We start from the raw sequence: 16,941 nt of genomic DNA, 5'->3' as shown, positions 1-16,941 counted from the left end.
AACCATTGTGGTCCTTGACGACTGCAGCGCTGCACTCCATGCTTGCTTGGTGTTGTTAAACCTGCGCAAGCTGCTTTGAAATTTCTTTGGACGGATTAAAACAAAGGTTGGACTCCAACACTAGCATGACGCGTTTAATATTAACCGTGGTTAAAAAAAAAAATAAATAAATAAATAACAACAAATACTCTTACACTCAAAAAATAAAGGTAATACACTTCTTAATAAACATCAGAATTACCTTAAATTTCAACAAAATGTTTTTACCGATAAACTGTCTTTGACTACTTCTAAACACAATAAGTGACAATTTAAAAAGTTTGTTGTGGTTAACCTTCCACTGTTGATAAAATAAAAATAAATTGTTTCTCATTCAGTGCTTTATATTTGGTCATACAACATTCCTTTTACATTTTTAAATATTATAATATATTTTTTAAAAGTATTTTTTGACTGTTGCATGCTGTCCACTAAAGCACAAACTAACCTACATATCAGTGTCTGGAAATTAATCACATCACTTAATGTTTCCCTATTAGTTTATATTTTTCCACTAACCTTTGGAATTCTCTTTAAACTTTGTATGCGGTTGTTAGACGTCAACAATGCACTCTATTTTAGTTTTTTATCTTAATAATGCTCCACTTTTGGAGAAAAAAAATAATTCATTTTGTAATTTATAAATTTGTGCAAAAGAAGTGTGAAAATGTTCTATTTAAAGCAATATTAAGGGTTGCCATATAAAAGTAGGCTATAAAACATTATCACTCCCTATGTAATTCCAGCAAGTACTACTGATTGCTTTGATGTATCCTGAAATACATCAAAGCAATCAGTAGATACCTCTGAGGAAGTCTGGCATTTGGCAGTCTAAACATGTCAGGAGACCAAAGTGAATTAACCTGAACAAATGAAAAAAATAATCATTTGTGGCCACGAATTATTTATTTATTTATTTATTTTTTTACCATGTCATGTCTGGGGCTCTGTAATTGCTGGTATTATTACACAGGCGATACATCAAAGCAATGATCACTTCCTGTTAGTAATGAAACAGTAATCAGTGATTAGCCACTTGCTAACTACTTCTGCTATCAAACAGGAGGCTATGCCCATTATATCAGCAGATAGAAATTAAATGCCTATAGTTACCAAGCTGTATTTATCTATCTATAAATACAAGGAAGGTCTGTGTGCGTGTGTGTGTTGTGGAGCGCATATCTCCCTGACACAGAGTATAATCGACTAGAAATTTTTTTAACAACTTGCGCATGGCCTGAGGTTATGCATCCATTATTTATTTTTTTGGCAATTAAGTTTCAAAACGTTTATTTCCATTTTATTTTGAAATCAACGCGGGTTAGACCCGACAGACAGTATAGGGGGGGGGGCCACCTGATCCGCACGCACACACTACCAAAACTCTCAAGTCTCATGCATTGGGAGTGAGACATGCATTTCAACGTGTTCACATACAACACCATGTGTATGGTGATGCGCGTGCGTGTATGGGACTTAACCACGGAGGAGAGTACAGATCTCCCCTGTGTCCCCCCAACCACAAACAAGAAAGGTTTGACAGCACCTTAACACCCACAATAAACAGCACTAACCATGATATATCTCTCACACACACACACAAAAGATGAGCACCCCTGCACTAAGAAATGTTAAATCCTAAATAAATAGTTTTATTTGTACAAAAGTATGTGTCTTTTAATAGATTTTACCTTCCAACACATATTCATTTGGCCATAATTGACAACTCTAATTAAGCTCCCACTGTATAAATACATTCTTCTAACGGGCACTGTATTAGTTTCTAAAAATGAAGTTTAACATACAGGAAAACCTCCCAATCTGGCAACACTTGCTATATTTTAATAGTACAATCACAATAGTGTTTTTATACTTTGTCCCGCTTATGCCAGTTTAAGTTATGGTTGAATTGAAATTGTTTGAATAACCTAGATATGCTTCATTGAGTTTTCTTGGGATTTATTGATGTAAAGAAAAATAGTGATGACCTTTATCTTTCAGCGTCATTCGCTCAGTGCAGTCAGTTACTGTCTGTGATTTATGACAGACAAAGTAAAGTATAGACTTCTCACATCTTAATTATTTTGTGTTCTCATTATTTGATTCGTTAACAAAGGATTAAGATAAAAAGAAAAATTCAACATTTCAATTTGTACTGTGAAGTGGAAATAAACCGTGTGATGGGTGCCTGATTGAGGTGGAATAGGCTCCACTAAAGTGTAATCACCATAAAGAAAAGCACTTCATCCTCTCAGGTTTCCTAGCAATGACGTCTAAACAGGTCCTGTCTGCGTCCCAATGATAAAATGTGACCGCACCACAGATTTAGAACATAATTTAACCTTTTAATCTAATATATGCTACTGTAGCGTCTGTTTTTGAACGCTTTGTTGCAGCTTTCTGTCAGTGGTTTGAAGTAAAACAAATGTTTGCACTCTCCTGTGTGTTAATGGTGTTGTTGAAGGCAGTCAGAGGACCTTTCAGGAAGTTTGACATTCACGTCACTGACTCCTCAGAAGCTTTTAGCTGCTGTAAAAGCTCAACGTGGTCACATCTTCACAGGTTTGTAAATAAGGGATGAATCTCAACGAGGAAGGAACGAAAGCATGTGAGACGCAAACTGTTACCGTGGAAACACTTTGGAGGCCAAAGATAATCAGCTGATGAGAAACCTTATGACGAAGCATGTTGCAATCGTACAAATGAGGATTAGGGACAATTTTGATGGAGAAATTAATTTTGGGCAAATCACGAATAAAGTTGAAAAGACGAGATTAAAGTCGAAATTTCGAAAATAAACTGAAAATACAATATTGTGATAACAGTTGAAGTTTTGCTATTAAACCTTTGGAAGCTATTAGGTCAAATTCACCATATACGACAACAGTTACTGTTAATTTGTTTCAGTCTAACAAAAATCTTCAAAATATATAACAAGACTGAAACAGGCAGAAGAAAAAATGATTATATGCCCAACATGAATCTTTCTATTCAAGTTACGTTTCTTAAATAATACACACAAAAGAAATGTAAGCATTCAACAAAGTACATTGGAGTTGCTTTTTTCAAATAATGCCTATATTTATAACAAAGAACACAACACTATATACTCTTACATATTTCTATATTAACATATTTCTACTGATTTCCATAACTTTCTAAAATATAGTATTATTTCCTTATCAACGTTATTCCACAATTTAATCCCTAACTTCACTGGTTTTTCCTTCTGAACACATTACGTTTTTGGCAGTATCTCTTCAAAGTCCTTAAAGAGTTTACAACGCTGTGTTTACAAGCTAAAAAATAAGGAATCTCTTTGTTATTAAACCCAATTTGGAATTATAGTTTAGGAAATTCATCGATCCACGGTATTTTGTAAACAGCCACAATCTGCTGTTGTCATATAGTTAGCAGACCTTTGACTTTTATCGCAATATTGTATTTTGAGTTAATTTTCGACTTTAATCTTGTTTTTCGATTTTAATCTCAACATTATGTTTCAATTTTATTCTCGAAATTTCAAATTTATTCTTAATTTGTCCAAAATTATCCAAGAGGGCCCAGCTGCAGAACCTCCACGCTCAGCCTTAATCCATTGTTGTATATGGTGAATTGGTCCTCGTCAGCTTCGGTAGATTTGACTCCATTAGAAAACCTTCAACTTTTATCAAGATACTGGATTTTGAGTTCATTTTCAAAATTTCTACCTTAATCTCGACATTTGGACTTTATTCGACCAATATCATTTTCTCCATCAAGATTGTCCCTAATCCTCTTCCGTACCAATGGCTTTCCTCTAATTTGTAATTTGTGAATGTGGTGTGAGTCAGTGTGGAGCTCTTTATTGTGTTTCCTTTGACCAGCCTCTTCATCAGCCTCCAGGGGATCACGGTTATGAATCTTTCACGGTTCATCAGGGTCACTTTCTTCATACTTAACATCCTAAACACATTAGTGGAAACAAATAATGTTTAATGTGTCTGTTCATTTGTTCCCAGAACGCGCTTGGCTTTAATGGCGTCTGACGTGGCCGCATTGTCCTCACAATAAACAGATAGATTAGAGACGTGAGCAGCGGTAATTAGAAATTGGATTTATTGGCTGTCTGATTAGTTTTGTTATTGTTGCTCATGTGTGTGACTGTGACCTTCTCTGGCTATTACAACCACCAAAACACAGATGGCTCTCATCTAAATGCAATTAAACTAATAATCTTTGTTTTTTTTTAATGAAATTAGGTCAACTTTTTTGTTTAATAATTATCTGTGTAAGTTCAGATATCTATCACCATGGTTACAGCAGAAACGTTTTCATCCCCCCAAATACAGATGGGAATATTTTTACCGAACAATGTGATTTTCTGTGGCCATGCTAAAGACACATTCACTTTTATTTATAACTTATGTCAACGTCAAACAAACAACGCACACAAAAAGAAGGAAAAAAAAAAAAAACGTTTTTATCGAGCGATTGTGTTTTTATAACAATCCAAAATCTTCATCATAGTCCAAATTCAGCACCGGCATAAAGATTTATGTTACATTTAGATTTAGTCAGAGCTTTAGTTTCTTCAAAAAACAGAACAAAAAAAAACAAAACATAGAGAGCGCAAACCTCTAGAAAGCACCAAATCTCCTTTTTACCCCGATATTATCAGTTATCTGGATCAATGATATTGATCTTTGGTAGTATGCTCATTCACACTTTTAATTGGGCTTGTAAGAATAATTTATATTTCCATTAATAACCATACAGTAGGTCACAATATACTGTATGTACACCCCCATTTGGTAGAAATATCACTACAAAATATGTAATCTGCATCCGATCTGGATGAAATTTGGTGGCATAACTGAGGAACCAATTCAACATAACTGAGTGAAATTTAATAAAGATCGGTCACATAAGAACTGAGATATGAATTTTTGAATTTGTACCAATGATGTGAAATAGGGATATTTTTTGATTTTTCAAACTGATCCAGAATCAGTATATTGATCCAGATCCCCACTAAAGTATATGTGAATCCTCCATGGCATGAGGTCTATCTTTGGTTTAAATTTTCTCAAAATCTATTGCGTACTTTTAATGTAATCTTGCTAACAAACAACTAAACGCCAGTGAAAATAAACCCTACTTAGCAGAGGTAATAACCACGTTAATATTTCATTTCAATTTGCTTTCAAATGTTGCTGTTTTTCAGCCTCAAGGCACACAGTGAACAGTTTGAGAAATGATTTGATTATAAACAGTTTACAGCATCTGTAAAGAAGACTTTCCAGCCACTGACAGGAAACGTTTAACGTTAAAAACCCTCTTTTTAAGCATCATCTATACACATTATTAGTAAAAAATAATAATAATAATATTAACGGCAAACCGTGACATTACATTTCTCATCCTATTAGGTTTGCACTATTGTCCTTAATTTATGCACCATCAGCAGAACATCCTGCACACCAGCTTTCCACTGGGTCCTAATGGCACTCTATGGCTGTGTGGTTATTTAAAGATTAGCAATTAGCAAGTGTGTCCTCGTTAATGATTACAACCTAATGACTAAACCAGGGGTGTCAAACTCATTTTAGTTCAGGGGCCCAAATACGGACAAGTTTTATCTGAAGTGGGCCCCAGAGGTTTGGAACAATTTCAACGATAGTGCTACTTTGCATTTCCATGTATAAATGATATAAACTCATGTAGTTCATTAGACACCAACAATATCCAAGCAATAGGTGACAGGTAGTGACTATATTTATTTAATTTGGGGACATTTTGTCAAATAATTTGAGGATTGAGCAGGATTTTGGAAAAATTTGCATTTCTTTCAACAATTTGGGTAAAAATAAATTCCATTGTGTCTTAAAAGCATGGGAATTTGTGACAAATTCAACGAAACACCACTTGAATAATTTGTGTTTACAGTATTTATTTTGCATGGATGCCAATATTTATGTTTGGATATGATACAGTGATTTAAAACTACTCCCAATCTCTGCTTATCAAAAAAAAAAAAAAAAAAAATCCCATAAAAAGTTTCTTTTTTTTTTAATATTGCCAGAATTCCCACGCTTAAGTTTCTGTGGAAATCTGCCCGATATTTTATGCCCCTTTGCAACCCTAGATATTTACAACTAAATTATTTGGTCATTTCCACAATGATTTATGTTTTTACTTTTCCCTAGAGGCCGATTTGGATGCTTTAAAGGGCCGTATTTGGCCCCTGGGCCTTGAGTTTGACACATGTGCTCTAAACACTTTGATAGACACTCACTTAGTATTATGATTGTATTTTTTTCCAGGGAATCTGACTGTTTGATACTAACTTTACAGATTGTTTGTTTATTTGTTTGTAGCTGTGGAGTAAGTCAAACCATATTTACTGTAATTATTATGAACCAGTGGATGAAAAGAATGTGGCTGGGCAGGAGGTGGAAACGCTAGAAACAGATGTTGGCCTTTATTGTTGTCCTTTAATAAGTTGACATTAGATGTGTGTAGCTGTGAACCACTAATCATTTACCGGAATCATCCGTCTACGCTTTAAAAAGGTTACATTTGCAGCTTTATCGAAAGTATAACAAGAAAAGTGTGTATGTTTCTTTTACTGTTATATCTGACCCAGTTTGTGTGGTTTGGTTCTGCAGAATGACATCACGCAGGGATGTTTTTCCACCTCAGAATAAACAGATTCCCTCCGCTCTCTAGCCTAACCCTGACATCAACAAACAAGCTGCTGAATTAGTTGGAGAAACGTGTAAACAATACATTGGAGTCTTTTCCCCTTACAGATGTTGAACAGCTGTAAATTTCTCAATGACCTTTTACCAAAGCACAGACAGATGTGGTAAACCTGTGCAGCAGATCCCTCCAAAGGATGCTTATTTCAAAATAAAAGCCCATTCAGGCAGAAAGCAAAATAAGCAACACAAAGTAAACCATGGAAAGAAAGACAAAGCAACGATCCAGGACGAAGCAGGAAAGCAATGGGGAACCAGGCATTTGTTGGACAACCAAAAACAATGCAGATGGTACAGCCTGATGAGCTGGCCACAAGATTAATCAGGCTCCACCCCTTTGTCACGCCTACAGCAAAGACAGAAAAATGATTAATGTGATAACAAGATAATGTGTATATGTCATTCAGACAGCACAGAACCAACGGAACAAAGAAATCAAATCAACCGTGTAGTGTGGACGTGAATTGTTTGAGGTGTGGGAGACTGCAAATCTGTGTGTGTGTGTGTGTGTGTGTGTGTGTGTGTGTACAGTATTATGTTTGATTGTCATGCTGGACTATCATAGCAACAAGACACACAATTACATTTGGTTTTCTAGTTATTTCATATTTAATGTTCTCCAGATTTTGATCAAAACCACATGTTTAAAAACAATTTCTTATGCTGAGGTTGTCACACACACACACACACACACACACACACAGTATGACATTTAGTGAAAAGGCCAAACAGAGAATCAACTTGAAAGGTTCAGGTGGAGCTGATGGTTAATCCATCTCAAACGTTTTTTGTTGAATAAGACTCTTATAATTAGTCTGTAATAGAATGTGACTCACTGTATAAATGAGTGTTAGCTGGAGTTGTTCCCACCTCATTGTGGGCACAACTTTAAACAAAAACACTAAATATTATTTTAAAGCACCAATATTTAGAGCCACTGGGAAGAATATTTTGTGAACAATTTGAGCCCATTTTTGCTTATTTTTACCCTTTTTCTCCAACTACACCAAACTTGCCATATTTTAACCTATTTTCATCACTTTTTGTTGTCATATTTTTGCTTCTTTTAATGCATTTTTGCTACATTACTCCCATTTCTGCCACTTCTCCATCAAAATTCAATGCATTTTCTGTACATTTTTTCCACTTTCAAGATATTTTCAGCACTTATAAACTCTTTCCACCACTTTTCCACCTAATGCTGCTGATGTTGACCCATTATTGTCACTTCTAACCTTTTTTCACCATATTTCATGCTAATTTTTGCCAATTTAGCCACATTTACAATTTGATTTGGCATGCACATTATTTGTCAGTTTAAACTAATTGTTCCTACTTTAAATTACATGACCCCAATCCTCCCTTCCACCATTTCTGCCTCTTTTAAGCCAGTATTGATACTTTGAACTAGTTTTACCAAAAAGTTTTTAAAATCCCATTTCATCACCTTTTCCGCCATTTTTGTTAAGTTTTACCCATTTTATGTGTGATTAAAACAAGGATTTACATCTTTAAAATGACTTTATACTATGGTGCAAATAATAATAAACTGAAATGGGGTCCTGACCCCCAAGGTTGAGAACCCTGGCTCTAAACAATGATGGAGTAGAAACATTTCATTGTTTCTTTGCTTGAGATCAAACGCTCAATCAGACAATTTTGACAGTTTTCAACCAAATGTGCCATGCTCTCGTTTTGTATTTATGTGAATGTGGATTCCGTCAGCAGGGCTGGAGGTCACTACTCTAAGGTTGTCGTCGTAATCACGCTGCAGGTTTTCTGACTTCAACAAACAAATCCAGGAAAAGCACATTCATGAGAAAGCTAATCTTTCAAATCTCCTTACAGCACATTTAGCAAAGGCCTCAAACAAGGCTGGACGTGCACAGCAACAACAACAGGCACAAATCATGGGCTTTACACAGTCGTGTAACATTTAGTCACTTTCAAGTTTGTTTTATCAATTCCGGCAACACGTGAATGGAAAGTTGAAAAAAAAACATATTTTTGTACCACACCCCTGATCACAAGATTTCCTCTTTTTTTTGTTACGGGAAAAAATACCCAGAAGGTGTCAGATAAGAAAACAAAACATGTTTTCATAGTGCACAGAGTCAGTTATATCAGGGTCAGAGATACTACATCATAAAATATATATATACAGTATATGACAAAAAATGCCTGTTAGCTAAATTTTTTCAAAAAACACATGTGAACAAAAATCTTAATATATTTCCGTTAATTAAAAAAAATTAAAAAACAATTTTCAAATTGGACAAAATCCAAACAGTAGTAATTTTCTTAACTTTGGAAAGTATTCAATAAAAAAATACTTAGAAAACCTTTGAAGGCAAGACAAGCCGGTAAGTGATCCAATAGGAAGTTAGATGATTGTGTTTGATCAAGTCATATACAGTATGTCTATGTATCCAATAACAGGATGATCAATGCTCATTGAATTTTGAAAACATTTGCATAAACTCTTATACTTAGTTTTAGTCGAATAAATCTGTAACAGATTTTGTCCAATACAATCTTTATGTCATTTAGTTTATTACAATAGGGCAGGATTTGTGGGGGATATATACAGTATATATATTCATTTTAAGTCTTTTAAAGCTAATGGGTGATGAAGCAATCAAAACCAAAATAAAGGTGGCGCACACACACACACACACACACACACATACCTCCCTATTGCCTGTGTGTTCTATTATCTTCGTGGTCTAAATTACCATCACAGTTCTGGGGACGTGACGTTCCTTTTTATAGCAGTAGTTTTTTAACATGTTTGTGATACTGTATTACAAATACAGAATAGCGCACAAAGTGACGAGATGCGCCAGCTCAGATATTTCTATACTGCATTTTTTTTTTGGAACGATATTAATATTTGAGAAAGTGAAAGTTTAAAAAAACACAGTTTTTTTAGAATATATGTGGTGTTTCAATTTGAAAAAGAAAAATAGTTTAAAATATTTTAATCAGTATTTTCTTTCAATTACTAAACATTTCAGGTGAACCCATTTTAATTCCAGGCGGCCCCACATGGGGTCACGACCCCAAGAATGAAAAACGCTGAGCTATACCGATAACTTGTGTATTTGTTTGTTTTCTTTTTTGTCCCTGCTCCAAACAAACAAACAAAAATGAAATAAATGAATGAAACATAAAGCATGACCAAACTGCAACACAACATGCTCACCTGTAACATCACATTGCACTCTCACCTTAAAGTAGTCGACTCTTCCCCGTCCCTTTCATTGTCCTACCCTGACTCCCTCTTCCTTGTTCCATTCCCCCTCACCAAGGTGTAACACTGGCCTCTCTTTTTTATATTTTCCCGGGCTGGTGATGGTCATGTAATGTGTGTGTGTGTGTGTGTGTGTGTGTGTGTGTGTCGAAGCCTGAGCAATGAAATAAGAGGAGGGACTGAACCTCAGTGTGTTTCCCTGTGTTGTGCTGAAGAGGAGATGTAGTCTAACTGGACTCTGGAGTCTCCCTCACTGTTCTGTCCATGTGCTCCAGACTGGGGGTCAAGTTCTCCAACATGTGGCTCAGGCTGCCTCCACACACCAATAAGTGTGCGACCCTGGACTGGAGGTACAGGCGTTAGACCTGCTGCTGTTCTCATCTTCTAAACTAGGACTGGATCATGATGACCAACCACTCTGTGACGGGGGTCTCTGGGAGGACCATGGTTCCCACCATCCCCTCAATCATGTTCATCTTCGGGGTGGTCGGGAATCTCATCGCCATCGTGGTTCTCTGTAAGAGCAGGAAAGAGCAGAAGGAAACCACTTTCTACACCCTGGTGTGTGGACTGGCGATCACGGACCTCCTGGGGACGCTGCTGGCCAGTCCGGTCACCATCGCTATTTACGTGAAGGGTTCGTGGCCCGGAGAGGACCCGCTGTGTCTCTACTTTGGCTTCACCATGCTGTTCTTCTCCTTGGCGGGACTGAGCATCATCTGCGCCATGTCGGTGGAGAGGTACATCTCCATCAACCACGCGTACTTCTACAATGACTATGTGGACCAGAAGCTGGCCGGGTTGACCCTGGTGCTGATCTACGTCTCCAACGCGTTCTTCTGCGCGCTGCCCATCATGGGCTTCGGGCAGGTGAAGAAGCAGTATCCTCAGACCTGGTGCTTCCTGGAGTGGAGAAGCAACAAGACCAGCGACGCCGCCTACTCTTACATGTACGCGGGCTTCAGCTCCCTGCTCATCCTCGCCACAGTCATCTGTAACGTGCTGGTGTGCGGAGCTCTGATCCGGATGCACCGTCGCTTCTTGCGGAGGACGTCCCTGGGAACGGACGCGGGACGCAACGTGGACGCGCGCAGGAGAGCGCGCAGCTTTGGGCACCTGGCCGGTACAGAGATCCAGATGGTCATTCTGCTCATAGGCACTTCAGCCGTGGTTCTGATCTGTTCCATTCCACTAGTGGTAAGTGCGTTTTTTACAGCCTCTTCTGACTTTTACGCACGTTTTACGCACGGGACAAGTATGCAAACTTTTATGAATAAGCAAGGTAAATGTCTTTGTATAGCACACATGTGTGAAACTCAAGGCTCGGGGCCCAATTCCGGCCCTTTGGACGATCCAATTCGGCCCGCAGGAAAAAGTAAAAATGACAGAAAAAACACAAATGATTGTGTAAATCAACAATATTTGCAGGTGCTCACAGTTTTCCAGGTGCTAATATCACATGATTGAAGTCATTTTTAATGTTTAACTGTTAAAAATTTTTTTTTCACAAAATCGTTAAACTCTCCTTACATTTTGAGAAAATAATTCCCTTAATTGAATAGAAATTTGTCACAAAATCTACTAAATTTAAAATGAAGATCTGGTTGGGACGGATTTCTGTCACTTATTTCTTGGATACTGTTGGTTTCTTACATATTTTGTATTTTATGTATATGTAGAAGTGTAAACTAGGGCACATTAATGTTGGAATTACTCATTTTCCAGTATAAAACCTGTGGCCCACTTAAGATTAAATTGCTCTGTATTTGGCCCCTGAACTAAAATGAGTTTGACTCCTCTTGCACATTAAGGCAATTTAATGTGCAACAAGAAACATTCAACAGCTTATAAATCAATAATGACATTAAAATCAGCAGTAAAAACATTGAATCATCAATAAAATGATTAAAAATCTCCTTCTCAATCATACGTAGTAGAGAAAAATAGTTCCTTTAACTTGGATTTAAAAATGTTCTCATGTGATGCTGACTTCAGCTCTGCTGGCAGTTTGTTCCACTTCTTTGCAGCATAACAACTAAAAGCAGCGTCACCAGGTTTGCTGTAAACTCTGGGCTCTACTATCTGACCTGTGTCCATAGATCTGAGAGACCTGCTGGGTTCATACCTGACTAACATCTCACTGATGTATCCTGGACCAAACCCATTCACACATTTATAACCAGCAGCAGAACTTTAAAGTCTATTCTGACGCTGACTGGGAGCCAGTGTAAAGACTTTAAAACTGGACTAATGTGTTCTGACCTCTTTGTTCTGGTTACGACCTGAGCTGCTAGCGTTCTGAACCAGCTGTAGATGTTTGATGAAGACCATTACATAGTCCAGTCTGCTGGAGATAAAAGCATGGACCAGCTTCTCCTGATAACAGTAGACAATAGAATAAACACAATCAACAGCTTAAATAGTGATCAAATCAAGTTTTTCTGACATTTTCAACAAAGACTTGGGAAAGAAGCAACAGCTTTTCAACACTGAAAGAAAACAAACAGTAACAATGTACAACACACATTTTAAAATAATTCCTGGTGATTTAACCAAACTTCAAATTACTCCCAAAGTGATTTTATTTGATTTCTTCCTTACACTCCCCTCTTTGCTCACATTTCTTACTCAGTTCTTTTGATAGATAATTTCTGCAGTTAGAGCTGCATGTGTCAGTAGTTAGTTTAACCCGCACTTGCCTTTTTGTGTCCTTCAGTTCTTTCTAACAAACACACGTGTTGTTCAGAACTTTAATGATCTTTCTCTTCTGCAGGCTCAAGTGTTTCTAAACCAACTTTATAAAACTCCGGTGGAACTGCGACTGGAAATAAATCCTGACCTGAGAGCGATACGTTTCGCTTCCTTCAATCCCATCCTTGACCCGTGGATCTACATCCTGCTCCGTAAGGCGGTCCTCCTCATAGTCATGGAGAAAATCAAATACCTGTTTTGTAAAATAGGAAGAACAAGAAGAAATAGTCAGCAGAGACGAAGACATTTCAACTGCATAGACGCTCATCGGCTTTCCTCTGTCATTTCTAAAAATGATTCTCACACCGTGGTGTCTAATGACGTTCCCGATGTCACGAGCAGTTCACAAAACATTCCTGACTCAGAAGAAGGATGTCGGGGGTTCGTCTGCATCTGTCATCATGTAGAAGAACTGTCTGCCTCTCAAACTTCTTATTCATCTGATCAGGGCAGCACAGAGGCGAGAACCAGAGACGGAACAAACGTGATCACAGATCTATCAGATCCATCACTCCAGGTGACGCTGAGCACTCAGACTGTCGAGGAAAAATGCATCTGACAGTGACTGGTTCCTGTTTGACCCAGAAAACGATGGGTTAGGCACATATAACTCTTTTTTTAGGTGTAAAGTTGGAGTGTCGTTGCAAGTTTAATCCTTTGAAGTAGTTTTTCTTTGTGATACGTCGGTTATTCCATCAATGGCCACATTTACATGAGAGCTTTATTTAACCTTTAATTCAGAATAAAAGTTTAAACTTTAATCCGACCTTGTAAACACTTAATTCGGAATGAAAACAGCCATTCCAAATTAAACTTAAATCCAAATTAAGTGGCTGGTTTATTCTGATTTAAATTCCTTGATCTTGTAAACATTTAATTCCGCTTTAAATTGATTCCGGGTGTTCTGCACATGCTCGTTTTGTCGCGATGACGCACTGGTGACGACACAGAAATATTAGCTACACACGGACATATTACACACATACACGGACATATTACACACATACACGGACATATTACACACATACAAGGACATATTACTCACATACAAGGACATATTACACACATACAAGGACATATTACACACATACAAGGACATATTACTCACATACATGGAACATTTTTGGAACGACTCGGAAAAAAAAAGATGAATGATGTGTGACATTGTTGTGTGCAAGTTTTTCTTCCCAGGACAAGTTTGTAGCAATTATTTCCCCACAATGGTTTGGTTTCTTGATCAAAACACAAAACGCATTTACCAAGATATATGTCGTCATGGCAACAGCTACGCAAATTTTTACATTTGTTATGATGTATGTTATTTCAATCGATTTGAGTTCACTTTGTTTCACACATTTTGGTTTCCATGTAACCAGGAGAAATCCTGATGTTTTACATAACGTAAAGCTGCTTAAGTATAGAAATAACTTTTTTTTTTTTTAATTTATTTCTGCTGTTTTCACAGATTGAGAATTGATGACAAAACAATGGTAATGTTGATGTTGTGGCTTCCACGGAAACGTGGCTTAAATTGGAGCTCATTTTTGCTTATTTACACAAAACATTCCATATTTTAATCAATTTTAATCTTTTTTTCTCGGCATAATTGTGCTCTTTTTAATGCATTTTTTCTACATCACTTTCATTTCTGCCACTTCTCCATCAAATTTAAATGCCTGTTCTGCCATTTTTTTCAATTTTAAAGATATTTTAGGCACTTATAAACCCTTTATACCACTTTTTACAATGAATGTTGCATATGTTGTCCCATTATTGTCACTTTTAACCTCTTTTTCACCATATTTTATGCTTATTTTTGCCAATTTAACCACATTCATGATTTGTTATGCCCATTGTTTGCCAGTTTAAACCAATTGTTCCTACTTTTTGAATGACATTACCCCAACACCCCATTTCTGCCACGTTTAAGCCAGTATTGACTCTTGAATCCTTTTTAGCACTTTTTCTGTTTAAGTCATTTCTGTGGGTTTTTTTTTTTTTTTTTTTAAGTTTCTGATTAAAACAAGTATTTACACATTTAAGATGACTATAAACTATGGCACAATTATATTGAACTCGGTCCTCAGTCTCTGGCACCTTTATTTTAGGGGTCGCGGCCTGAAAAGGATGAAAATCGCTGCTTTACGGGACTCCCACAATGCAATGTGTAAAACGTTACTGAATTTAAAGTCACATGACCATTTGTCAACAAGCTGTTTTTTATTGGTTGAGTCAAAAAAAAAAAAAACTTTGGAGTGTCAATTTCTAGGATTTGAGAATAACTTTTGCATGACATACAGGTACAGTTTTTAAAATATGATTTATGTGTTTAAACAGATTTAGGTTTACATGGTTTCTTTCCCTTACAGCTGTATAAACAGGACAAAATATACACTTATCCTTATGTATGATCAACATCCTGCTGCACTGATATGTGATCATGCTCGTCAGTGTCTCTATGCTGTATGTGTGTGTTTGTCTTTCATTGTTTGTTTGCGTGTTGGTCTGTTTTGGTCTCTAAGTACAGCTGGTGTTAGCTCCCAGCCCTTGTCCTTAACCATGATGAGGATAAGCAGGTACAGAGGATGGATGTCAAGAAAACACCAACTTAATATTTCGATCGACCTGTTGTCTGCTACTGTTTCATAATCATAAAATTCCCTTTTTAACAACTTACAGTAAATCGCTAAACTGCACGACTCTCTTGAATAACTCACCAATTTATCTGTTGTCTGAGTTCACCAGTCAGATTTATTTTGGCCCTAAGTACACTCCTTTCAGGAATGCTCAAATATTTTATCCTTGAATCAGTGTTTAATGTCAGTATATTCACTTATTGTTCATAAATGTTGTCAAGATTGTACAGTTTTCTTTGAAACACGTGACCACTTCTTTAATTTATTCCAAACCTTGAAGTTACTTGGTTTTTTTTTTTTAACTTTATTTTATAATTTGTACATGATGTGATATTAAAGAACCCTGTGAATATGTTGTAATATTTACTTTTTAGAAACTTTGTCTGCAAACCTGACTTGATGTAATACATACTAAAAACTCAGTAAAAATGTAAATGCTTATTTGTTTGACAGTGGAAAAAAGGCTTTTGATACATTTTCATGTGTTGTGACCATAAAGTTGAGGGTTGAATTGCCCGCACTGAATTTTTGCTGCTTCTTGTGATCTTTAAAGTGCATCTCATGACCCTCGCTAGTTCAGACCCTCCCTTTTGCTGACTCTTCTATTAGCAAACGCTATCTGTAGGATTACAAAGTATAACCTTTAACCAAGTGTCAAATCTCCAGATCTTGAGTGTTTTATGAGTAAGAGCCAGAGAGAGAAAATGAAAAGGAACCAATGAGAAACAGCTCTGAGTCTCAGGAAGTAGACGTGGCCAAGAGATATTTTCCTCTTAAATAAAAAAACACAAATGGAGGCTCCAATTCACCGCAATTCAGCTTAAACAAGCAAAGCAGTGGCTTAAACAAACACGTCGGCTATAGCACTGAGTGCCGTAGTTCCCGTGAGACTGGAAAAAAACACAGAAATATTCATCAGATCAAAGTGTGAGAAACATATTCTTACACTGGGATAAATGGTGCACGTCACACATATGCTGTTATTAATCACAGCAGTGATAATGGACGAGCACCTGTGTTGTAAATGTCATACTAACATACTACGTATGAGTACGTAGTGCATTCACATTAGATAGTATGTAGATAGTAGTATTTTTTTTGGTCTGGTTTTTATCAATTAACACATTTATTAGTTGTTGTTTTTTTGTGCTTAAGTCATGATTTAGTTTTAGTTAGGTGAAAGTGCGTTAATCAGTCATTTTTGTTATCATTTTATATATTTTTCTCTCATTTTGTTTTTCGTTTTGTGTGTTTTTGGAGTCATTTTGTGTTGATTTTGGGGGCCACACAAAATCAGGCCACTTGGTATCATGCCTATGTCTGTTCTGACCTCTTTAGTTAAATTTTAGTGTATATTTTCACATCTCCCTGAATAACATTTGTATTCTTTAGTTCTGCTCAGCTAAGCTGTGAGTTCAGGAGCCCCTCATATGTAAATCCCACAAAAATATACAGCAAAGAGACTTATTTCAAAGAGTAAGAAGTAGAAATATGTGCACGAGCACCTAGTTCCCATGAC

At 36.7% G+C, this 16,941-nt stretch overlaps 1 protein-coding gene across 1 annotated transcript; it reads left to right on the top strand.

Annotated features, from left to right (window-relative positions):
• The first annotated feature begins 10,440 nt into the window (after positions 1 to 10,440).
• ptger4a (prostaglandin E receptor 4 (subtype EP4) a) lies at positions 10,441 to 13,345 on the top strand. Its single transcript, XM_028457508.1, has 2 exons — positions 10,441 to 11,232; positions 12,809 to 13,345. Exons 1-2 carry the CDS (start codon positions 10,441 to 10,443, stop codon positions 13,343 to 13,345), a joined length of 1,329 nt encoding a protein of 442 aa, XP_028313309.1.
• Positions 13,346 to 16,941: the final 3,596 nt, after the last annotated feature.

Source organism: Gouania willdenowi, chromosome 9 (assembly GCF_900634775.1).
Source record: "Gouania willdenowi chromosome 9, fGouWil2.1, whole genome shotgun sequence".
In the NCBI taxonomy this organism is placed as follows: domain Eukaryota; kingdom Metazoa; phylum Chordata; class Actinopteri; order Blenniiformes; family Gobiesocidae; genus Gouania; species Gouania willdenowi.
This window is presented reverse-complemented; position numbering and strand designations above follow the sequence as displayed.

Bases quoted from the DNA above. Each gene is read 5' to 3' on its own strand.
- ptger4a (XM_028457508.1), top strand. From the start codon at position 10,441: ATGACCAACCACTCTGTGACGGGGGTCTCTGGGAGGACCATGGTTCCC. The intron at 11,233-12,808 runs GTAAGTGCGTTT...TCTCTTCTGCAG, and splicing joins TCTGTTCCATTCCACTAGTG to GCTCAAGTGTTTCTAAACCA.